Raw genomic sequence first — 23,042 nt, 5'->3', positions numbered from 1 at the left:
ATCGCTCATCTCTATATCTATTTAGACAATCATTCATCGCTTCATTTCTCCACCCACTCACTCTCTCCCAAATCACCGCCTTTTCGCTTTTTTTTCTACCCACCATCCCTGAGGCCACTCCCTCATCACTTCATCTCTCCATCCCCACTATACTCCCAAAGCCATCCCATCACCATCGCTTTCCACCCCCATGCCTCCAATAAGCCACCCCTCATCGTTTTTAACTCTCAACCATCCAACTCCTCCCCCTAAGCCAAGCCCTTATCACTATCTCTCCACCCTCTACCTCCTCCCCTAAGCCAAACCCTCATCTCTTTATCCCTCCACCCTCTACCTCCTCCCCGAAGCCAAACCTCATCACTTTATCCCTCCACCCTCTACCTCCTCCCCTAAGCCAAACCTCATCACTTTATCTCTCCACCCTCTACCTCCTCCCCTATGCTAAACCTCATCACTTTATCCCTCCACCCTCTACCTCCTCCCCTAAGCCAAACCTCATCACTTTATCCCTCCACCCTCTACCTCCTCCCCTAAGCCAAACCTCATCACTTTATCCCTCCACCCTCTACCTCCTCCCCTAAGCCTAACCTCATTACTTTATCTCTCCACCCTCTACCTCCTCCCCTATGCCAAACCTCATCACTTTATCCCTCCACCCTCTCCCCTAAGCCAAACCTCATCACTTTATCCCTCCACCCTCTACCTCCTCCCCTAAGCCAAACCTCATCACTTTATCCCTCCATCCTCTACCTCCTCCCCTAAGCCAAACCTCATCACTTTATCCCTCCACCCTCTACCTCCTCCCCTAAGCCAAACCTCATCACTTTATCCCTCCACCCTCTACCTCCTCCCCTAAGCCTAACCTCATCACTTTATCCCTCCACCCTCTACCTCCTCCCCTAAGCCAAACCTCATCACTTTATCCCTCCATCCTCTACCTCCTCCCCTAAGCCAAACCTCATCACTTTATCCCTCCACCCTCTACCTCCTCCCATAAGCCAAACCTCATCACTTTATTCCCCCACCCTCTACCTCCTCCCCTAAGCCAAACCTCATCACTTTATCCCTCCACCCTCTACCTCCTGCCCTAAGCCAAACCTCATCACTTTATCCCTCCACCCTCTACCTCCTGCCCTAAGCCAAACCTCATCACTTTATCCCTCCACCCTCTACCTCCTCCCCTAAGCCAAACCTCATCTCTTCATCCCTCCACCCTCTACCTCCTCTCCTAAGCCAATCCCTCGTCACTGTCTCCACCCATCCCCTAAGCCAATTACTCTTCCATTGTCATCGCTTTATCTCACCACGCTCACAGTCCAGTCGCTTTCTCCTCTTAATCTCTTAAAATATTATCAGGATCCTTTTTTGAAAAATGCTACTTCACATTTTTACAACATAATTGAATTTATTTTGGTCATTCAAATAATAATACAATGTAGTCACAGGCAAATATATAGCATAAAAATGATTATCATTTTATTTGGCAGCTGCTTTTTAAAAGTAAAACATAAAATACATTTTGGTAAAAATCACCATACATAAAAACGAAGACTACTCACCAAGATATGGTAACATGAAAAGAAATTAAAGTAAACATGAAATTGGTACACTGGGGCTCTTATAATTCCATTAAATCACGACAAATCTCGACATTTTTTTAGTCAACGAGGACATGCATGCCTTGCCCGGTACATCATCTTAGAAAATTAATCATCTCTAAAAATTCTTTATCACAATAAGTAACTAAAAACGACGTGAATCGTGAACTAAAGTTTCAAACACAATGTACGATTACAGCCGTTACCATGGTTACGCAAAAGCAGCGAAAAATGCATAAACGATAATGATAGAAATGATAATAATGATATTAATAATAATACTGATAATAATGATAATAATTTGATAATAGTAATATATACCATTTATGAGGCGCCGATTATCTAGTTACCTATTCGATGGTGCACTATATATTACCCCGGCTTCAGCTCCAGCTGCTAGGGCGCTTAGTGAATTCAAAAAATTAATCCTGTCGGGCACCCATTCACCTCACCTGCATGGGTTGATGCAGCACAATGTGGATGAATTTCATGCTGAAGGAAAACATGCCATGGTTAGGAATCGAACCCACGTCCCGCTAATTGAAAGACGAGAGTCGTAACAACATGGCCATGACGCCCCATCACATGGTACAATTCATTTTACAGTGAATTTTGAGAAAGACGTTGAAATTTATCATCCATCCCGACTGTCACTTGGTTGTAATAAAGACAGAAAAACATGAGAAAGATATAATTTTTATTACATGACACCGTCAGCGAACAGACTCTGAATAATGCAATACAATTTTAATTTCTAAGTGTATTTTTGGATAAAATGGAAATCTATTCCAACTGTATATTGAATATATATACCTAATATGTAGCAGACACATTGCTCTTTCTTACTCAATGAAAATGAAAGGCTGTTTTTTACCATCTTTCTGTGAATCTTTATTTGACGACTACAATAATACTATTGTAAACTGTGAGAAAGAAATTCGGGTACCCGAAAACATTCCAGAGCCAAATTTACAACAAAAAAACTCGAAGGATTCAAGTTTACTTTATCAAGATTTTGAAAACATATTTGCTGTAAAAGGCCTTCACTTTGTACATCTAAATGTTAGATCTATTCTTCCAAAAATTTCAGAACTTCGAATTCTTTTTAAGAGAAAGAATCTTGCAGTCATTGCTTTCACAGAAACATGGCTAAATAACTCGGTGAACGATGAAGAAATCAATATAGATGGATACAAAGTAATACGCAATGATAGATTATCAGGCTCTGGGGGTGGTGTATGTTTTTATGTCCGAAATGATATTGCATTCAATATCATAGATGTTTTAAGTACAGGTGATTCTGAATCACTGTGGATTAATTTGCTTCTACCAAGATCAAAACCAATTATTGCTGGCGTCATTTATAGGCCTCCGAAAAGCAATCAATTTATTGAGAAGATGTCAAATATTCTCGATATATTAAAGAAAGATGATGAAATTATACTTTTAGGCGATATGAATGTTTGTCTTTTTCAGAAATCTCCACTGGCTAAAAAATATACTGACTTATTGAGTCTTCATGGATTTAGCCAACTCATCAAAGATGCAACCCGTGTCACTCACACATGTTCTTCTTTATTGGACCATGTGATTTGTAATAACGAACAAAAAATAAGTCAAAGTGGTGTTATTGATCTTGGTATAAGTGACCATTCTTTTACTTTCTGTACACGAAAGAAAATTAGGCTGGCTATAGGTGTTCACAGAACCACTGATATCAGATCGTTGAAAAAATATAGCGAAGAATCTTTCAATCTTAAACTGTCTGCCGTTGATTGGTCAGATTTAACCCAATGCACTGACGTAAATAAGGCTTGGTCAGTTTTTCAAAATACTTTTATTTCAACGTTGAATATGATAGCGCCTCAAAAACGGATTAGAATTAAACAGAGATCAGAAAACTGGATGACTAAAGATATTATTTCTCTTATTCGAGAAAGAAATGTGGCGTATAAAAAAATGAAGAAAAATCTAAGCGATCAGGATTATGACACGCTTTCCAAAAGATACAAGAAATTAAGAAATATGGTTCAAAGAGAGGTGAAAAAGGCCAAATTAGAATACCTACAAAATAAAATAGAAGAAAATAAAAATGATTCTAAAAGACTTTGGCAGAATCTAAAAAGTTTGGGATTAAAAAAGAAAAATGGAAAGGACCAAGAATTAGTCGTTTCAATTGACGGAGAATTATGTCATGATAAGATAACTATTTCCAATGAATTCAATTCCTATTTTACAAATGTCGCAGCTACGTTGGTAGATAAACTTCCATCTTGCAAAGACATTTTCAGTGCAGACAGTGAAAACATTCGTAAATTTTATGAAAAAAAGGGTATAAGCCAAGATAAATTTGAATTATTACCTGTTAGTGATCAATTCATTTTTAATGAGTTGCGTAAATTAAATGTATCAAAAAGCACTGGGTTAGATTTGATACCTGCTAAATTTCTAAAAGAAGGAGCAAAGAGTTTGTACAAACCATTAAATTTCTTAATAAATCTATCTATCTTTACTAGCACTTTCCCAGAGGATATGAAAATTGCAAAAGTAACTCCTATTCATAAGAAGAAAGATAAAACTGCTGTTGAAAACTATAGACCTATCAGTGTTTTAAGCATAGTATCCAAAATTCTAGAAAAGGCGGTATGTGTTCAGATCGAAAAATATTTTAAAGAAAATGATATGATTTACGAATATCAGTCAGGTTTTCGACATGACTATTCGACTGAGACATGCCTTATTCACTTGACTGATTATCTGAGAACAAATATGTCTAAGGGACAATTCGTTGGGATGGTACTCCTAGATCTTCAAAAAGCATTTGATACAGTTAATCACGGCATCTTATTGAAAAAATTACAAATAATGGGTTTTAACCAGGCTACTGTAGCATGGTTCAAATCCTACTTGTCGAATCGACATCAAGTAGTGGCTATTCGCGATATTTGTTCCAAAATTATGCCTATAACGTGTGGAGTTCCACAGGGAAGTATTTTAGGCCCAATCCTATTTTCAACTTATATCAATGAAATGTCTATTTGTTTAAAAGCTGACTGTAAATTATTATTGTATGCAGATGATAGCGTACTACTTTGTTCAAATGCCAACCCAAAATTTGTTGAGGAAAAACTTAGCGAACAGCTGTCTACATGTGTCGATTGGATGACTGATAATAGATTATCGTTACACTTAGGCAAAACCGAAAGCATTCTGTTTTGTTCTAAAAGTAATCATAAAACTTCATTTGAATTTGAAGTATCATACAATAATAAGATAATTCATAGGAAAGAATCTGTAAAGTATTTAGGCATTGAGTTGACTAGCTCCCTTTCATTTTCATCTTTAGTAGAATCAATCGTAAAAAGGGCGAATGCCCGTTTGAAATTTTTGTACAGGTATCAAAGTTGTATGGATCAAAAAGCAAGGCGTATTCTCTGTTTTGCTCTTATTCAGAGTTTATTTGACTATGCCAACCCTGCTTGGTTTAGTGGCATAAGCGAACTCGATAAAAAGAAGTTGAAAATTATACAGAATAAAATGGTTAGATTCATTAGCTGTTCTGGTCCCAGAACCCATGTTGGCTACACCGAACTCTCTGGAGCAGGTTTTCTTGAAGTCAACAAAAGATCAAAACAGCTTATTTTGCACCACGTGCATAAAATCTATCACAATAGATCGAATCATTACATTGGATCAAACTTTAATCTAGTTACCGAAATACATAACTATAATACAAGAAACAGCCATTTCAATTTTTGCTTACCAGAAAGGGTAGGTAGTATTGGTAACTCATTTTATTACAATGCTATAAAACATTGGAATTCCCTTCCCAATGATATAAAGGAAATAGGAAACTTTTTGCATTTTAAGAGGAAATTGAAAGAATATCTTTCACTTGAGAGTCAAAAAGAAGATGCAAATGATATGTTGTACGGTTGATTTAGCCTGAATACTGACCTAGTTCTTTTCTCTTCTCTACTAGGTATTATTATGTATTTTACATAGTTTGATTGAAGCTTCGATATGTCCTTTCTTCTATTCTTTCTATTTCTTGTATTTCTTCCTATTCTCCTCTTCTTGTTGTTATTGTCGTCACGTTTATGCTGTTGTTCTTCTCCTTATTTATTTCCCTTCGTTATCAGTTTCTTCCGTCTCCTTCTACTCCTCGTCCCCTCTCTTCTTCTGTTCCTCCTCTTCCTTCTCCTTCTTTTCTTCTTCTTCTTCGTTATATTCTTGTATATATCTTATTTATTGTCTATATATCTTATTTATTGGTAATAGTAAATTCTGATTTTTTTCTTCATTTTTAATATGTAAATAGTATAATTTTAACATTTTATTATCTTAATTCTGTATATTGAGGACCCCACTGGAAATAAGCTTTCGAGCTTTCGTGGGTCATCCTGTGCAAGCCTGTTGTTTTAATGCTACTGTATATATGTTATGGTGACTTGCCAAATAAAATCAATCAATCAATCAATCAAGGCTCATCATTAAATATCTTATATTGTATCATATTATATATAACATTATTATGGCCATAAAATCTACATTTCGAGTTCAATATAAAAAATATTGGGTAAAATTTTAACCAGCACGAGGGTAATTATGTGTCCAACCATTTTGGGGCAATATTTTCCACAATGCGGGAAGCATATTGTCCAGTAAGCATGGTAAAGTTAAAAAAATAAGCAGCAATTATTTTAGAATGGGCAAAATTTTCTTCACACTGGATAAATGAAAATGCCCAAGAGAAATACCCAATGTTAGTTGGAAACATAATTACCCTCATGGATCTTTTTTTACCAAATATTTTCAGAGTGTTCTTAATTATAAACATATTTCGGTCGGGTGCTGTTTTTTTTATACAAAATCATAACAGAACAATAAAGCCCTTGACATATTGTGCATTAATTTTGGAAGCCAGCACCCCGACCAATATGAAACCATACAGCTACAGTCGATTCGAGTAAAAAAAAAGGCGTTTTAGTGGCATCACTGTCTTGAAGGCAATAGAATAGGAATATTTTTTGGTAGGAGAAAAATCCACAAAAAATTGTTATTTACATCAAAATATAATTGAGTAATTTATGATCATGTTACCATGGTTTCCATCCCGGAAGAATATTGATAATCCTAAGCATTGATAGAACAGTACTTATAAAATCTCCTTGAACTTGACTTTGAGACTCTGGATCATTTCTGCTTTTTGATCGTCGGGTAAAAAACTGGCTCGTGCTGCATTTAGAGTCTGCAAAGAAATACACAGTTACATAGATATTATCATCTCATAACTCATCGATGGAAGATACCTTTATTGTTCATCGGTTAATTTCTTTCTTTTAACAATAAATTGCACACATTGTAAACAAACGATAAAAAATATGTGTTGTGTTCGATTAAAGCACATTTGGGGGAAAATCATCATGAAAAGGATGTGCTGGATGAATATATTCACGACCCCACGTATGATCTTTGTTGATTAGAATTTAAAAAAGTATTTGTTTCTGGAGATAAAACAGAATATCTGGGATTGGAAGATGGTGTTTCCTCAGTTTCTCAGTTTATATGATATAGGTTTATAGGCAATGAAAAACAAAGTTAAGAAGGTCTAAAAAGAAAAAAAATCAATAGGCCTCCTGGATGGCACAAGACCTAATGAAGGGACATCCTACCCTTCTTGTCAAACGAGAGGAAATATATATTGCAGAACATACAGAAGTACGATTTAACCAAAGTAACCACATCCAACCCACGTTACTTCCCGCATATGACATGTTTTTATTGTTCTCACCATCAATGCTAAGGCTCTGTCATCCATGCCGAAATGATTACGAGCAATACTAAACTCTCTTGTGAGTGTCGCACCAAACAACGTTGGATCATCTGTATTTATTGATATATTCATACCTTCGTTGAGGAACCTAACATTGCGAATGGGGAAAAATAGAGAAAGAAATATATTAAACTTTATTTCACCGCCACCATCTTCTGTCGCTATTCATCCTTTTGTCTCCCACCACTGCTACCATGACCTTTATAATTGTCATCATCATTGTCATTATGGTCACATCAACTTCATCATTAATATCATCAACACGAGTCAGCCATAACACCACCACCACATGCAGTACCACCATTAACAGCCCTGCATCATCATCATAATCATTATCACTACATGATGATGAACATCATCATTCATCATCATCATCATCATCATCACCATCAATCATCATCATCACCATCAATCATCATCACCACCTTCATCATCATTATCACCACCTTCATCATCTTCATGATCGTCATCACGACGACGACGACGACCACCACCACCACCCCCATATATACAAAACTATTTAATAATTCTATTTTTCTCACCCTTCTAAACTATTTCCCATGATGATATTCTTCCACTGCACAACACAATTAATCGAGTGAATACGTGTGTATTCTGGCTTTGCCAAAAGGCTTAAAGGGATGATCCGGGCCGAAAATATCTACATGTATATCTAAATAAGGAGTTAAATTCACTGGGCAAAATGCTGAAAATGTCATCAAAATCGGACAATTATTGAATTTTAAAGTTTATCAATATTTTGTGAAAATATTTATATTTACATCATCATGAATATTCAGTAGGTGGGCGGATGATGTCATATCCCCACTTACGTTATATATACATGAAATCATATTTGATTTATTTTTTTCATATACATGTGTAAATGATGTGTCTCCATTATGATGAAATAAGTTACGGCAATAAATAACCAATGCACTTTATCAGTTGTCAATCCAATTGTTTTAGTTCTTGGAAGATTTTTTTTTAATAAACCTAATTTCATATAATAAAATACAAAAGAACAAGTGGGGATATGACATCATCAGCCCACCTGATGAATATTCATGAAGACATTGCCTAGAACTGTTTCACCGGAATAATGCAAATCTTTAAAATTCAATAACTTCGTTATTTGTTATCCGATTTTGATCAAATTTTCAGAATTTTGCTCTGTGAATTTTATATTTATTGAAATATAAATATTTCAGCCTGGACCATCCCTTTAAACGTAAAATGTTATCTGTACCTTTTAGCGCAATGGTTGTCAAAATCATCTTCGAGCGCTCCCGTTCGAGTACTTGAAGTTGGACATACCTCAAAATGAATAGACTTTTCCTTAGCGAGCTAACAGTGAAATAACCAAAAATTAATAATGACAAAATTTCATTCATACATATAAGAACATAACAACAAGATTTTGTGTTGAGCCCAATGCAACACAACTTGACAAGTTGTCGCAACGCCAATTTGGCTAAAAGGTAAAATGACAGAACGGTTGTGAAATGATTGACGACGCAGGATGGACTACCTAGACGTGCGTGTGCATTCAAGATTTCGCGTCGTGAATGAAAAGTCTATAGGGTTCACTATCATCATGATTATAAATGATAAAGACACATATTTACCTTCACGACGCTCTCATCATCAAAGATGTGATAACCGTGACCAATCCTTTCAGCTTCAAGAATTTCAATGGCAGTTTGTACACTACTAGCTGGTCCCATCTCACCGGCATGGCATGTACGATGTATACCAGCCGTCTTGGCTCCCTAATAAGAGAATAATTGAGTTCATGAAATGATAATTTTAGTATCCTTGTCATTTTTCAGTCATTTCTGGCACCGATCAGCCCTCGGAAGAGTAAACGCGACACGCAAAAATCACGAGTTAGACAAACACAAGGTTAGAGATGCACTATAGTTAAATAATAGTTTGGTGATTACGAGTGCGAAACCTGAATTGAAATATTTGGCGATTTCGACTTTAGAACATTTGAGCAGTTTTCGTGATTCTCACCAGGATGAATATTTAATTTAACAACATGCGTGTTCAAAGCGCAAGCAGACCCCCCCCCCAAAAAAAAAATCGATATTCCGATCTGAAAAAAACTAAAGAGTTTCATGATGATTTTATTAGACAAGATATATACAAAAATAAATAATTATTGAGAACCCAAAGCGTGAGGTGAATTTTTATAAGCTTGACCTACAAACGGGACATTTATTTCTATTTTATTTCATTTTTCATTCTAACATATTTATTCAGGATAAAGATAAAACATGATCAGCCGAGGCTGCTTTACATCATGGTCCTGACACACACAAAAATATATACAAAGCACAATATTATCAAACAGAGGTAATGACAATGTAACGACTGTAAAAGTTCATTAAATGGTCTGATCTAGAAGGAAAAACAAGAGAAAAGTAAAAAGAAGGAGGGATCAGTCACTGGTCATGATCGTAAGTTTGATTTCATTTCATTTATTTTCATATTTCTCATTGACATTTGATTTAAATAAAAAGCAGCAACACTAATGCATAAGCATTAAATTATAGACAACTGAGAGGTATACAAATAGCACAATATAATGATACAATTATCATTCGAGTGATAAAGGAAACGCTTAATTCAAGTCAAAGAAATATGATGGGAGTGGGACCTCCATAAAAGCAAGCTTGTAAAACTGCAGGCCCTGGTGAGATAAGTTTTGAGTTTTAATTGTGGAAGACGGATGAATGTATTACCTTAAATTTACAGATTTGATTTTCATTTTAATACTTTAATTATATACAGATCTAATATATCACTATATATTGGATTTGTAACCTTTAAAACAAGATGTGGTACCAGGCAAACAACCAAACAAATGTCAATCCGTGATCAAAAGATTTAGTCCTACTTTAACCATACCCATTAAAGTCCTTTTCTGATATATAGGGAGAATGGGAAAAAGGAAGGAATTGACTGGGGGGCAGTTGGATTTACCTTGAAACCTTCTATATGTTGTGTGTAAAGTTCAAGCATTTCATTGTTGGCTAGGTCAATACCAACGACTGTATCGTTATGGAACTCTTTGCACAATTCAAGAACTTCAGCAGACCATTCTAGGGAGACAAACAGAGTAATATGAATTATATAGCAAGAGAGAACACCAATAATTAAGTACCAATTAAAAAAACTATATCTTATCTGTGCAAGATCCGTAAAATCCAATTAAATAAAAGGGAAGTCGTGAAAATTAATTCTACTGATTTTTCATGGCATTGAAAGTTTTACAAAGAGTGTTTCAAATTAATCCCTCCTAAATTTTTATGCTCCAAAATTTTGCAAAAGGTTTTTTTTAAAGTAAATACTTGAGACCTTTATATTTATCACAATTTTGGAACCACTGGGGGCCGTTTCATAAAGCTGTTCGTAAGTTAAGAGCGACTTTAAGAACGACTGATGATCCTTTCTGACGCGCTAAACCGTCGCCAATATACCATTTACCACAAGAAAGGATCACCAGTCGTTCTTAAGGTCGCTCTTAACTTACGAACAGCTTTATGAAAAACCCACCTGGATCCTTACCTGGTTTGTCACGAATCATGCATAATACTGTCCGGGCCTGAAGGCCGAAGTCTTTTGATCCTTCTCGGATACCTTCGTTGACTACTCGGACGACATCACGTGGTGTTACGTCACCTTCAGGTACATTGAAAAAGTTCTTTACCCTTGGTAAGTTTGAGAAGAGATGAGGACTGTAACGAGCCTCGAAGTAGACCGCCCCTTCCTTAGACATGTCCTCACAGAGTTCATAACTGATGCGCTTTATTGATTGCAGGTCCCCTCTGAGAATACAGTATCAAGACAGACAATAACGATAATTCCATTACACGAAATACAACAATAATTACACCTATTCATCAAAGTAATATTGAAAGTCGCTCAAAATCAGTATTTTTAATGAATTAAGTTCTTAATGTGATTTTAAAAAGTTCTATCACCTCTTTTTTTCTTTTCAGTAGTATGTCTACATCTTCATGAGACAACAATGCCCATCATTAAGATTGTGTCTGTGCGCTCCTGATCACCGGAAAATGTATATGTCAATGTACGTTTATTTTTAATTCTATGTACCAGCTTAATGTAAAATATATTGGGGGTGGAACAATAATTTGTTAATTTTTTCTGCAAATCTTTCAATATTAATTATATATATTATTAGGTTACAACAGAGGGTCGGGGCTCAGTTCATTTTAAATACATATATATATTTTTTAAAGGTATTTCATTCAATCATTTTTTGCTTCAGTTTTTTTTTGTAAATATTTTTGTATTTTGTTATTGATATGAAACGAGGATTTGTCAATTTTGTTTGTATTTATCTTGAGTTTGAAATCCTTGATAGAAACATTTTGAAAAAAAATTGTTAATGCATGTGGCAATGTATAGGATCCATGGCCATTTAACTGGTCTCAGAACTTAATGTTGTCATTAGACATTCTTTGATTTTGACTTAATATTTGGTCATTTCTTTTTATTCATTATACTGTAGAATCATTCATTATCATTATCATTAACTTTATCACTGTAGTTGTCTTATAATTGCTATTATTATTATTTCTAAATGCTTTTCTTTCGTATTTTTTTTAACAATCATCCTTATATCATGTATATACTCACAATACAGAGACTTACATGAAAACTGGCATAAATCTATTAAACTCTGATAGGAATGTGCTAAGATCTCCCGTTTTCCATTCCACAAGGTCCTTTTCAAGCTCTTCCAACGATGAGCAGCCGACACTGATACCACGCTTCCTGTTACCATGGAAACAAACAAAAAACGATGGCAAACTTTGATTTCTAATAAATAACGGTGGTCAGAGGACTTTGTATAGAGTTTGGGAATAAACGACATGATGAAATGACCTGATTATGTGAGTATGCAGGTAGGAAAATGAGCTGATCAGGGGCACGTTGACAAACAAAGCCGGGAAACAGAGTTGCACTCAACTGCTTCTTAATTTTTAACCAATCAGAATCGTGTAATTTTAGTCATAACGCTTTTTTTAATAGACCCGTTCTGTTGTCTTGCGGAACATTTACTGTCATACCAATTTACAGAATGATTCTTTTATTTTGTCAGTAAAATCTTCTCTTTTAAGTGCAAAGTCTTCCGCTCTTTAACGGTAAGTATTAGAGAAAATGGGGCATCGTCTTCTCATCATCTAAATCATTTAAATTATATGATATTTTCGTATATATATTATTAAGTTTCAGAAAGTACAAACGTAATTATACAACATCCAATTTGAATATAAATCTATTGCAACAAGATTAGTTGACGAGAGGCAGAGGGAATAAGAAATCAACTATGTACATGTTACGGACTATAAAAAACGAGAAGTCGATGAATGCTCTTTTCACTAAGATATGAAGATAGATAGCACTTTGAATATTAATGCACACATATAATTTGATGAATATCAAAGAATTACAGTTAAAAGTATATAAGCATACAATGAGAAACACAAGACAAAAAAAAAGAAAAAAGCATAAGCAATGATTGGTAAAACGAAATAATTCAACATCGCAAACACGAGACTTCTTCGCACACATAATTTAACCTAGGCGACAAAATCACTGCAATTCAATTTCTATTAAAAAACATACATATCCTTCAAATTTTATTATGATAATCATTATATCTGATTATGATATAATGAAAATTCATGACAAATACATTTTTAATGAAATTTGTTAAATAATAAAATATTTGAAAGATTTTCCCATGGTATTACTTATGGAAAAAATTTGAACCCTGAAGATTGCGGGACTATGACCACAAAAAATTTTACGCCCCCCAAAAAAAAAAGGGAAAAGAAAAGAAAAGGAAAGTGTGAAATATGATATCATTTTCTGAATATTATGACAAAAGCTATCAAAAAATGTATTTTTGTATTTTTTGTATTAAAACGGCAATTTGTTGCTCGCTCGCTTCTTTATTAAACTTTTGCTCCATCCGCCTCATCTGGCCCCCTCAAAAGTTTTGATTCGTTACGTCACTGAGTTCAATTCTTTGCTTCCAAGTTTGATTCCACAGGATAGACAGACTGCCGTTGAAAGAGAACAAAAGCTATTGGTAGAGAGAATGGAATAGGTATAGCCATTAACACGGATGAAATTATTTGATAAAGAACGTAATAGCAGGACCCACTGTGAGAAGTTTTCGGAACTAAAGTGGCATCCCTGGGTAACTATTATCATTATTAACATTAGCAATAGGGGGGGGGGGCATACCTAACATGATTACAGGGGCACTTAGAAAATTATGTGATTCGCAAATGACTCACGGGTCCATTCGCCGTACAGTTTTTTTTATAAGCAAAACAAACAAACCAAAACATAAAAGAGGGGGCGTATAGCCAACTATTTTTTACACCTAGATTCGTGACTGCCAGTGAGCAGAATGAAATATGTATATGTAGTTTTTAAATTTGAAGATAAGTAAGGTATAACTTTATAAATCTAGAGTTATTATTTTTTGCTAATGCATTCTATGATATAAAACATTTAATTATGATGCACGCAAAATGTGTGCACGCTATAAAAGAGAAGTAAGCAAACGGCATTTTAAGACAGTTTGATAACTTATTTGCGGGAATACTTACTGTGAAATCTCCCATATTGTTGAAGATCAAATGGCTCCTTCAATGTGAAGATGAAGTTTTACCTGAGGTTTAAAAGGAAATAATTAAATGATTCTGTGTCATGAATAAATACTTACTTTGAAATCTCCCAGATTGTGGCTGGCCGAATTCCACCATCAAGATGAAGATGAAGTTCTACCTGAAGTTGAAAAAAACATATTGATTTGGTCAACGAAAATCTAATTCATTTTTCATTCTATATGATAAGCATATTACTACGAAATTGAATTGAAACGAGCTGATTAAAGAGAATAATGTTTTCTATTCAAGACATCTTGAGACCATAAATTCCACATTTTAAATATTCTTTTGCAAAGTTAACTTCGGCCAAATGCGAGTTCCATTTGATTTGAAGAAATCACGAATAAAATTCGAACTTTACCGTCAATAATATTCCGCAACCTGTTCTTCAGATATGGGTTGTGCATGATAGAGACAGGCGCGTAGCCAGGGGGCGGTGGGGGGAAGTCGCCTCCCCCAAAAAAAAACTGCCCCCCAAAAGAAAAAAAGAAAGGGAAAAGGAGAAAAAGAACAAAGCGAAGAGTGAAAGGAGGAGATGGGTATAGCTTTATTGTTTTTTTCTTTTTCTTTTTGTCAAAAGAATAAAAACCTTAACGAGGCGTTCTTTTCTCTCTTCATACAAAATTTTGCTTCCGCACTCCGCGCGGGAAAAAATATCTAAAATGCCTTTCCCACACGTTTTTCCCCTCCCGGTCATAGGAATCGTATATTCTTGCCAGATATTATAAAGTGAAAAGAATATGAAAATATTTTTTTAAATCGCATTGACACAAAATTTCGGCTCTTCTTTTCGGAGCGGGTAAACACCGTCACTCTCCGAGTCCCCAACGCTATATCTTCCTCTTTTCAGCAAGTAATTTTTTGCAAAGTATCTGCTCAAAGGGGGAGGCATTCCCGTGCTATATGAAAAAGTATTTACGATGAAACTTTAGTTTATTCTATATTGCTGCATATCCACCTCCCGTTTCGTTATGCACCATTAATTTGAAATTTTGAATGTCACTGAAATTATCTAAATCATACAAAGGGAAGCGCTTAATATTGAGCGAAATTACACAATTTTTTTCTTACAAAATAAAACACAGAGGTTACTGTTCGCGTGCATAGGAATGGAAAAGTTCCTCTTCTAGCATCATTCCTTTCACAAATTGAACTCTTGAACTTTTTTCGTAGCAGAGTTATTATGATCTAAGAAATATCAAAATTAGAGTAGGTTAAGGTTTCAGAAAAAATTCGAAAATTCAGAGCTTCAACGTCATTCGCGGAAAGGAATATTTTCTCCCTGCATATAGGCCTACCCGTCTTCTACTCTGTTTTGCGAGGTAAAGAATTTGATGTGGCTAAAGTTTTTGCAAACAAATCTGATGTGACCAAGGTAAACATTGTATACCACTTCTGTTCTCAATTTTTATCAACGTTTTAGTGTCCGCGCTTTGCGCGGTAAGAAAAATTATTTCAAATTCCTCAATCTTTTCCCATTTTGGAGCGCTCATTATTTCTTTCGAAAACAAGATTTTTTAATCACATTAAGTCAGTTCAATTCCAGTTGATAAGGGTAATAGAGACGCAAGAGACGTCTTCTTTTGATTTAAATTTGATGAGATATCCAAAAACCCTCCCTGCACCCCCCCCCCCCCCTAGGGAGCTGTAAGTGTTGGCACGCTTCGCGTACACTTACCGTCCCCTCAAAAATCAAATCCTGGCTTCTCGGTTGGATAGTGATAGCATTTTGTTATATGAATCAAGGAGGTATTAAATTTTGTTATAGCTCGTATAATGATTTCGGTAAGCAAACGAAATCAGCAAATTTAGTGACAAACGTTATACGCATTTGTAATTCTAACAGGTAATTGGTGCATTTCTTCAAGAAATGAATTAGATGTATGTCGATAGTCAGTCAAAAGTGCATTTTTATTTCACTTGTTACGCTCAATCAAAATATGAAAAATTGTGAATTCAGACGGCAACAATATTGGACCAATGAATGAATAATGTTAGCAACCGACTGGCTTGATCGTTGTTTGTTGATATATATATATATATATATATATATATATTTAAATAAAAGAGTTGCCAAAGCTGTTGTACATGTATAACTTTACACATTTGTATACGTTCTCCCTTACGTGTACTGTATCAAAGCAATAGCTTTGATCCAGCTGAAGCATGGCGGCTTGTCATTGTTCGAAACCCACCTTCACCCGACAAAGGAAATTATAATTGGTATAGTGTCGAAAATCTGTCTATCTGACGGTCAATCGGATCGGGGTCGCCCTAGCCACTAACCCGTCTCTGTGGTCTAGTGGTTAAGGCACCGGCGTTCAAAGCTGGGGGCCCGGGTTCGATTCCCGGCAGAGACATTTTTTCGGCATCACCAATTTTTCCAAAGGGTAGATAGCTCTGGGGAACCTTGATTTAAGCTACGCCTACCATTGTTCTCTTCATCCATTTCTTTACAATATATATATATATATATAATATATTTTGAAATAATAGATTGTGTGGAGGAATGGCGGCTGGGGGGGGGGGGTGCGAAATTCACGTAAATTATATACTCTTAACCTATGGTAATTAAAGGAGAATGAAACTCTTGGAGCAAGTTAGCTTTTGTGAAAGCAGAAAAATCAAAGAATAAGATCAACAAAACTTTGAGAAAAATAGGACTAGCAATAAAAGAGTTATGAGCATTTGAATGTCGAGATCACTAATGCTATGGAGATCCTCCCATTGGCAATGCGACCAAGATCTGTGATGTCACACACGTACAACTCTCCCATTTGGACACTGAAAATATACCCCAAAACATCTCTTTTTGCTCATTCTAATCATATGACAAACGATTCATCAATGATATAATGTTGTGAAACCTCTGTACTTGTCATCTCATAAAGAGAACACCTCACCTTGTGATAGACTCTATAAAAGTGAGAATATAAGTGAAATAAGTACTAAAGTAATGAGGGAGTTGTACGTGTGTGATATCACAGATCTTGGTCGCATTGCCGTTGGGAGGATCTACATGGCACTAGTGATCTCAATATTCGAATGCTCATAACTTTCTTATTATTCATTCAATCTTCCTCAAACTTTCAACAATATGTTTCTTTGATTTTTCTCTTTGATATGGATTCAGCTGGTTTCAAGGGTTTCATTCTCCTTTAATATCGACAATGTAAGATCATTCTTCCATAGCTACGTTCGTGTACGCTGATGATAATACCCTCTACGTAAGTGCTACATCTATTTATGAAATTCAAGAAAAACTTCAGAATGACTTTGATGATATCGCTATGTGGATAGGTAAAATAAGCTGTGTTTAAGTGTTGATAAAACTAAATATATGATCATTGGCAGTAAGAAAAGACTTAGCGTATTAAAAGATATTTTCATTTCTATAAAGTATGAAAGTATTGCTATTGAAAAGTGTAATAGTTTTAAATGCCCATCATTGGGCATTTCTTTGGGTATTTTTATTTATCCAGTGTGGTGAACATTTTTCCCATTCTAAAGTAATTGCTGCTTATTTTTTTAACCTTACTGGACAATATGCTTCCCGCATTAGGTAAAATACTGCCCAAAATTGGTTGTCCACATAATTACCCCCGGTAATTACCCTCGTGGTGGTAAAAAAAAATGCCCAATATTATTTTTTACAGTGTATGTAGAAAAGTATTTGAATGACTTGTCATGATCATATAAGAGTCACATCAAAAGTTGATGAATCATCAATGAAGTTTTATTCAAACACAAACGGATTACCGTTGTGAAATTTGGGGAATTTGTATTTAGGTCAAATTGATAAGTTGACTAAATTGCAAAAGAGGGCAGCAAGGCTTATTTTGAACTGTAATATATACACCCCCTCTAATATTTTTTTTTCTCGTCAGATGGATGCCTTTTAAGAAAAGAGTAGAATATTTAAGGTGTATATTGTGTATATATATTTTTTTATAAATGTCTTAATGACTTTTCAGCAGATTGTTTCAAAAATGTTTTCAAAAAAATGTCTAAAGTTTATAATGTAAATACTCGACAAAGTGCTCATCATGATTTAGTTTGAGTTAAATTTCACACAGATTATTATAAAAGTGCTTATGTTATGATGGCTGCGTTCTATGGAATAGTCTCCCCATAGTATTAAGAATGTTACAACCTAAATAATTTCAAACTGTAAAAAGACATTTCCTCAATCTTGTCTAGGCCGATCAACATAACAATCCCCTTTCAGAAATTGTTTTTCTATACTGATCTATTCATTTTGTATGTATTAATTGATATAATGCTGTTGTTACTTTATATGTATTTAACAATATCTTATGACTTGATGATTGTATATATGTATTATCATCATTGTTTTTAATTGTATATAGTTATCCAGGGCCTCATGGAAGATCAACTATTGTTGAATGAGTTACCATGGTGAAATATTAATAAATAGATAATAAAAAATAAAAATTCAACATCATAAAAATGAACAAGGAAACATGTACGACTGGCTACACAGATCAAAGGTAAAACATGAAAGTTTTCAAGTCACATGACATCCCAATGATCTGGCTCGGAAATAACATGTTTCTCTTGCTTGCCTTTAAAAATATGATATCCAGGAAGTGGGAATAATCTCTCTTGAAAACACACGAAAACGCAAGTGCACAAAAAAATAAACTCGACAATTCACAATGCGGAATTAACATATTATATTATTCAGATAATTCATATCTTAAGATTACATTGAATTATGCCTTGGTAAGGCCTGCCAAAGTCATGAAATGTTAAATGGCATAAAAATAATGTATGTCCACATTGATTTGAAAAAATGGGATTGGAACAGCTCATCTGACATTGTAAGTGGTTTCGAGCCAGGTTCAAGATCAAATCGACAAAAAGCATCCTTTGGCAAGGCATCAATCCTCATTGTGTCTCTCACAAATTGTAAAACCGTCTCCTTGGAACTCTGATGGTTTAATTGCAATAATCGATTCTTTAGGTCTACACTCTTAAAATTTTGGGCAACATACTGTCCACACAACAATTGGTTAATTTTTTTATTTATCCAACTCTGGGTATATATTATTGGTTTAAAACTACCCAGGGGCCGTTTCAAAAAGCTGTTCGTAAGTTAAGAGCGACTTTAAGAACGACTGGTGATCATTTCTTACGAGCTAAACCATCGCCTATGGTGTATACCATTTACCAAAAGAAAAGATCACCAGTCGTTCTTTAAGTCGTTCTTATCTTACGAACAGCCTTATGAAACACCCACCAGAATTTGATAAAATTTTAACAAATTATTGTTTTAACAGTATGTTTCCCAACATTTTAAGAGTGTATAGGAAACCATAGAAGATAGGCCCAAACATTCATTGCTTATTCGAAGTTTATCTAACCCTAACACTCGTTCTTTCCTACAGTCATAACGGTTAATATGCTCCACCTCTTTATCCTCTCTGATATGTCGATATTCAACCAAACAATATACGGTTACCTTAACTCTTTATACTCTCATAAATAGGGAGTCGCATCGCAAAAAAATCCTTTCAAATTATTCAGCGTGCCCTCGCTTTCACCTTTGCTCTTAAACCCGTATCATATTTTGAGGCAAAATAAAGGGGACCGTCCCCCCCCCTTTGATCTCTGAGTTTCTCTCTGTCATAAAAAGAAGAATACATGAATAAGTGAAATGTGAACTTTAGTCTATTTTCCCTATTGCTCAATCCACCCTTCGCCCAAAGAGCGCACCTTCCTATATTTACAGAGAATCAACCGTTAAAGGTGAATAGAAAGATAGATGTGACTAGACAAACAACGATGCAGGAAATCTTGATGGATAAACTCTGAGGCACTCAATTAAGATCTTCACCAGTCTTTGTTTTCGGTTTACATTTTCCCTCAGTCATTGTCTTAGGAAATGGTAGTGAACATGCCTTTAGAACACTCACTCCCCATAAGCAGAGGTGGATTTAGGATAAGGGCAGGGGCATGAACGGGAATAGTAAATGCAAAGGTGTGTGTGGGGGGGGGGGCGGTGAGTGGTACCGCGCCACATTGGTGACCCCGCCAGTACGATAGTTCGGAGATATCAAAGATTATTCACACATGGGCCCTTATTCTGAACTTGGGTTTAAAGTTGTGGTTTAAATATGGAGAGTCAATTGGAGCACAAATCCCTTACAGTGTCATTCAAATAACTAACTCATGTGACAGCAAAATTGTTCATAATTGTCTGGGAATTATAACTGAAGTATTTTTCTTCATTGTGAAAGCAAAAGGACATTAAATAGTAAACATAAAAAATATACATTATAAACATAATTCTTGAAATTCTGGCTCCCTATAATTTTAGCACAGAGTTAGCTGTTCTAAGTTAAACCTGACTTCAGAATAAGGGCCATTGAGTTTCCTCTCAACTCCCTGACTCACATAACTGCATCATGTGCGTTTAACCAATTTATAAGTGTATGATAACGTTGGGCTTACTGATTTCGAAAAAAATTGACCCTTTGATAGCAATAATTAGCATCATAGTATCGCTACCACCTTAGAATACATTTATGTCCTCCCAGATTTAACACAGAATGATTGCAGTACACTTTAAACCTTCTAAACCAGGAAATAACCATTGTGATAATGATTGCTAATAACGTGTCATTTAGCAACAGATAACAATCCTTTTAAAGCGGCTCTAGTTGAGAACTAGTTTTGAAAGAGTCACGTTGATTTAAAAAATAATTATGAATAAATAAAAAGGTTGAAAAAATCGTGATATTTGATATTAAGATCAACATGTCTTGAGTGAAAGTCATGTTGAATGCATGGTGACATTGTCCATGCATCCATGGTCCATGCATGAAGAAGAACGTTATTCAGCAAGTGATTATAATAACGACATGAACGAGGTATGATAGAGATATGGCAACGTTGAATAGGAGGAGTAAACAGTTGTACTGTACTTCAGACGCGGTTATCTGCCACTACAACTGTCCAAGTGACTTTTTTATTTGCCAACATAAATGTTGTTATAGTTTGACACCACTGTCTGTTCGACAGAGAACACTTTAAGCATTCACTGAATAATAATTTCAAACCACTAGATAAATGGGTTTTAATAATTAAAAGAAAAAAAAACCCAGAATATTGGTGCATAGGTTTGATGAGAATTCATCACTAAGCAAGAGATTTGTGAGTTTTAAAGTTCATATTGGTGGCGGGTGTCTTGAGTATAGTAGCTGCAACGTGTTAGCATATTATTAGTAATACTAATAATAGTAAAAAAAATAATGATAATGATGATAATAATAATAATAACAATAAATAATAATGATGATAATAATAATAATAATAATACAATTATTATTTCTAATGGTAGCTACTTTTGCTCTTCAGTTGGGACAAATCTTGCCCCCCCCCCCTTCCGAAAAAAAAAATGATTAGCCAGATGAACCGCATACCGCAAAGCGGGCGCAAAGCGCTTCATTGATTTGCTCGCTTATTCTTTGGAAAGCCAATCTTATAAAAGGAGAACGCGAAGTTGAGTGAGAAAAGATTCCGTGTCTATGGGCTAAAGGTTGCGAAACCTTGAAGGTCCCTGAACGGAGTATACCCTGACGGACTCCAAGCAGGATGGATAATATTCAACGCAAGTCACGATATAATGTATAGGCTAACCTACCTTTGGAAATGTTCTATCTGTGAATGTTGATTGTGCCATGTCCTTACTAAGATATTAATTATCACAGATCCCAGTATTCAGTCTTGCACTCATCAAGCTCTTCTACACTGAGTAATGCACACAATCATGGATGGCAATGTTTTAGTAACGCATTCCCACATGTAGACTGAGATCTTTTAGTCTTACAGCAGCGGCTCTGCTCAAAGGTCAATTATAAGATGCCCTACCACGTACTGTTTAAACTTCCTATATTATATATGACTACATATGACTATACAATGTGAAAGGCCAGCTAGTAGGCTTAGTACAAGTTCATAACAGGGAGGTGGAGCCCGGGGGGGGGGGGAGGGGCACTCGACCAAAAATGTGGTGGGGGTGTGCCGCGGGCGAGACAAAAAACGGGGGCCTTGGAGCGGGCTTATTGTAAAAAGGAGGGTCCTCGGAACGGGCTTCGGAACTACAAATGTTTGTGAAAACGGGGGTCCTTGGAACGGGTCGCCTGCGTGTGCATCCCAATGGAACGGGCATACATGCATGTAGTCTAGATTCTAGACGTCGGTGTACTTGTTATTTCTCTCCCCTTCCTTTATTCTCCCCTGCGCGCCATCTCCAGTGATCGCGCTATCCCCTCTTTCACGCCCCTCAAAATCGTGTGGCTGTTTTCATTTCGGGCGTAGAGGTCGAGGATTGTGTTATTGATCAACTGAAAAGTAGAACAGTCCTGGCAAAGGACTAACATGCATGCAGCTAGCACGGCGCACGGGCGCCGGCTGCGCTAGCGCAGATGCGATGGTCGGACATCGCTCTCCGGCCGCTTTTCACCAAAATTGCGGCTCATCGAAGCAGATCAATGCGACCGGAACGGCGTAACGGAAAATATGCGAAGCTTTGGAGCGGATATCTTTCTTCTTTTTTCTCGATATGAAGAAAATGCTATGCTTTGGAGCGGCTTTCTTTGTTCTTTTTCTCAATAAGACAAAAATGCTATGCCTTGGAACGGAAATTTGAGTGTGAAAATGGGGGTCCCCTCCGCGGCACATACCCACTATGCATTATATACTGAGTGCCCCCCCCCCCCCCCCCCGGGAGGTGGAGCAGGTGTGGGATCGGTAACTTGTCGCCTATTGTCACCGTACTCTCCAGAATGTTTGCTCTAAATGTACCTTAAAAATTTCTAAAGAGCACCTGCTCGCCATGGGAGCGTTTCATAAAAGGAC

The 23,042-nt window shown here is 35.9% G+C and overlaps 1 protein-coding gene across 2 annotated transcripts; it reads right to left on the bottom strand.

Moving 5' to 3' along the window:
- Positions 1 to 5,039: 5,039 nt before the first annotated feature.
- Positions 5,040 to 22,058, bottom strand: LOC129254690 (adenosine deaminase-like). 2 transcript variants are annotated; one of them, XM_064094944.1, is made up of 10 exons: positions 21,826 to 21,958; positions 14,213 to 14,274; positions 13,487 to 13,561; positions 12,121 to 12,243; positions 11,011 to 11,270; positions 10,426 to 10,544; positions 9,063 to 9,206; positions 8,684 to 8,781; positions 7,393 to 7,522; positions 5,687 to 6,849 (listed from the first exon to the last, which is right to left on the bottom strand). In XM_064094944.1, exons 1-10 carry the CDS (start codon positions 21,862 to 21,864, stop codon positions 6,757 to 6,759), a joined length of 1,143 nt encoding a protein of 380 aa, XP_063951014.1. In that variant the 5' UTR covers positions 21,865 to 21,958; the 3' UTR covers positions 5,687 to 6,756. The 2 variants fall into 2 exon arrangements, with proteins under 2 accessions (XP_063951020.1, XP_063951014.1); XM_064094950.1 differs by lacking the exon at positions 13,487 to 13,561 and having other exon boundaries at positions 5,040 to 6,849; positions 21,826 to 22,058.
- Between the last annotated feature and the right edge of the window lie 984 nt (positions 22,059 to 23,042).

This window comes from Lytechinus pictus, chromosome 1 (genome assembly GCF_037042905.1).
Source record: "Lytechinus pictus isolate F3 Inbred chromosome 1, Lp3.0, whole genome shotgun sequence".
NCBI lineage: Eukaryota > Metazoa > Echinodermata > Echinoidea > Temnopleuroida > Toxopneustidae > Lytechinus > Lytechinus pictus.
This window is presented reverse-complemented; position numbering and strand designations above follow the sequence as displayed.

What these genes read in the sequence shown, in the direction of transcription:
- LOC129254690 (XM_064094944.1), bottom strand. Translation starts at nt 21,864, where the DNA reads ATGGCACAATCAACATTCACAGATAGAACATTTCCAAAG. An exon ending in CATGATTCGTGACAAACCAG is followed by an intron (nt 10,545 to 11,010) that starts GTAAGGATCCAG and finishes TTGTCTCCCTAG; the next exon opens with AATGGTCTGCTGAAGTTCTT. An exon ending in GACAACCATTGCGCTAAAAG is followed by an intron (nt 7,523 to 8,683) that starts GTACAGATAACA and finishes TCGCAATGTTAG; the next exon opens with GTTCCTCAACGAAGGTATGA.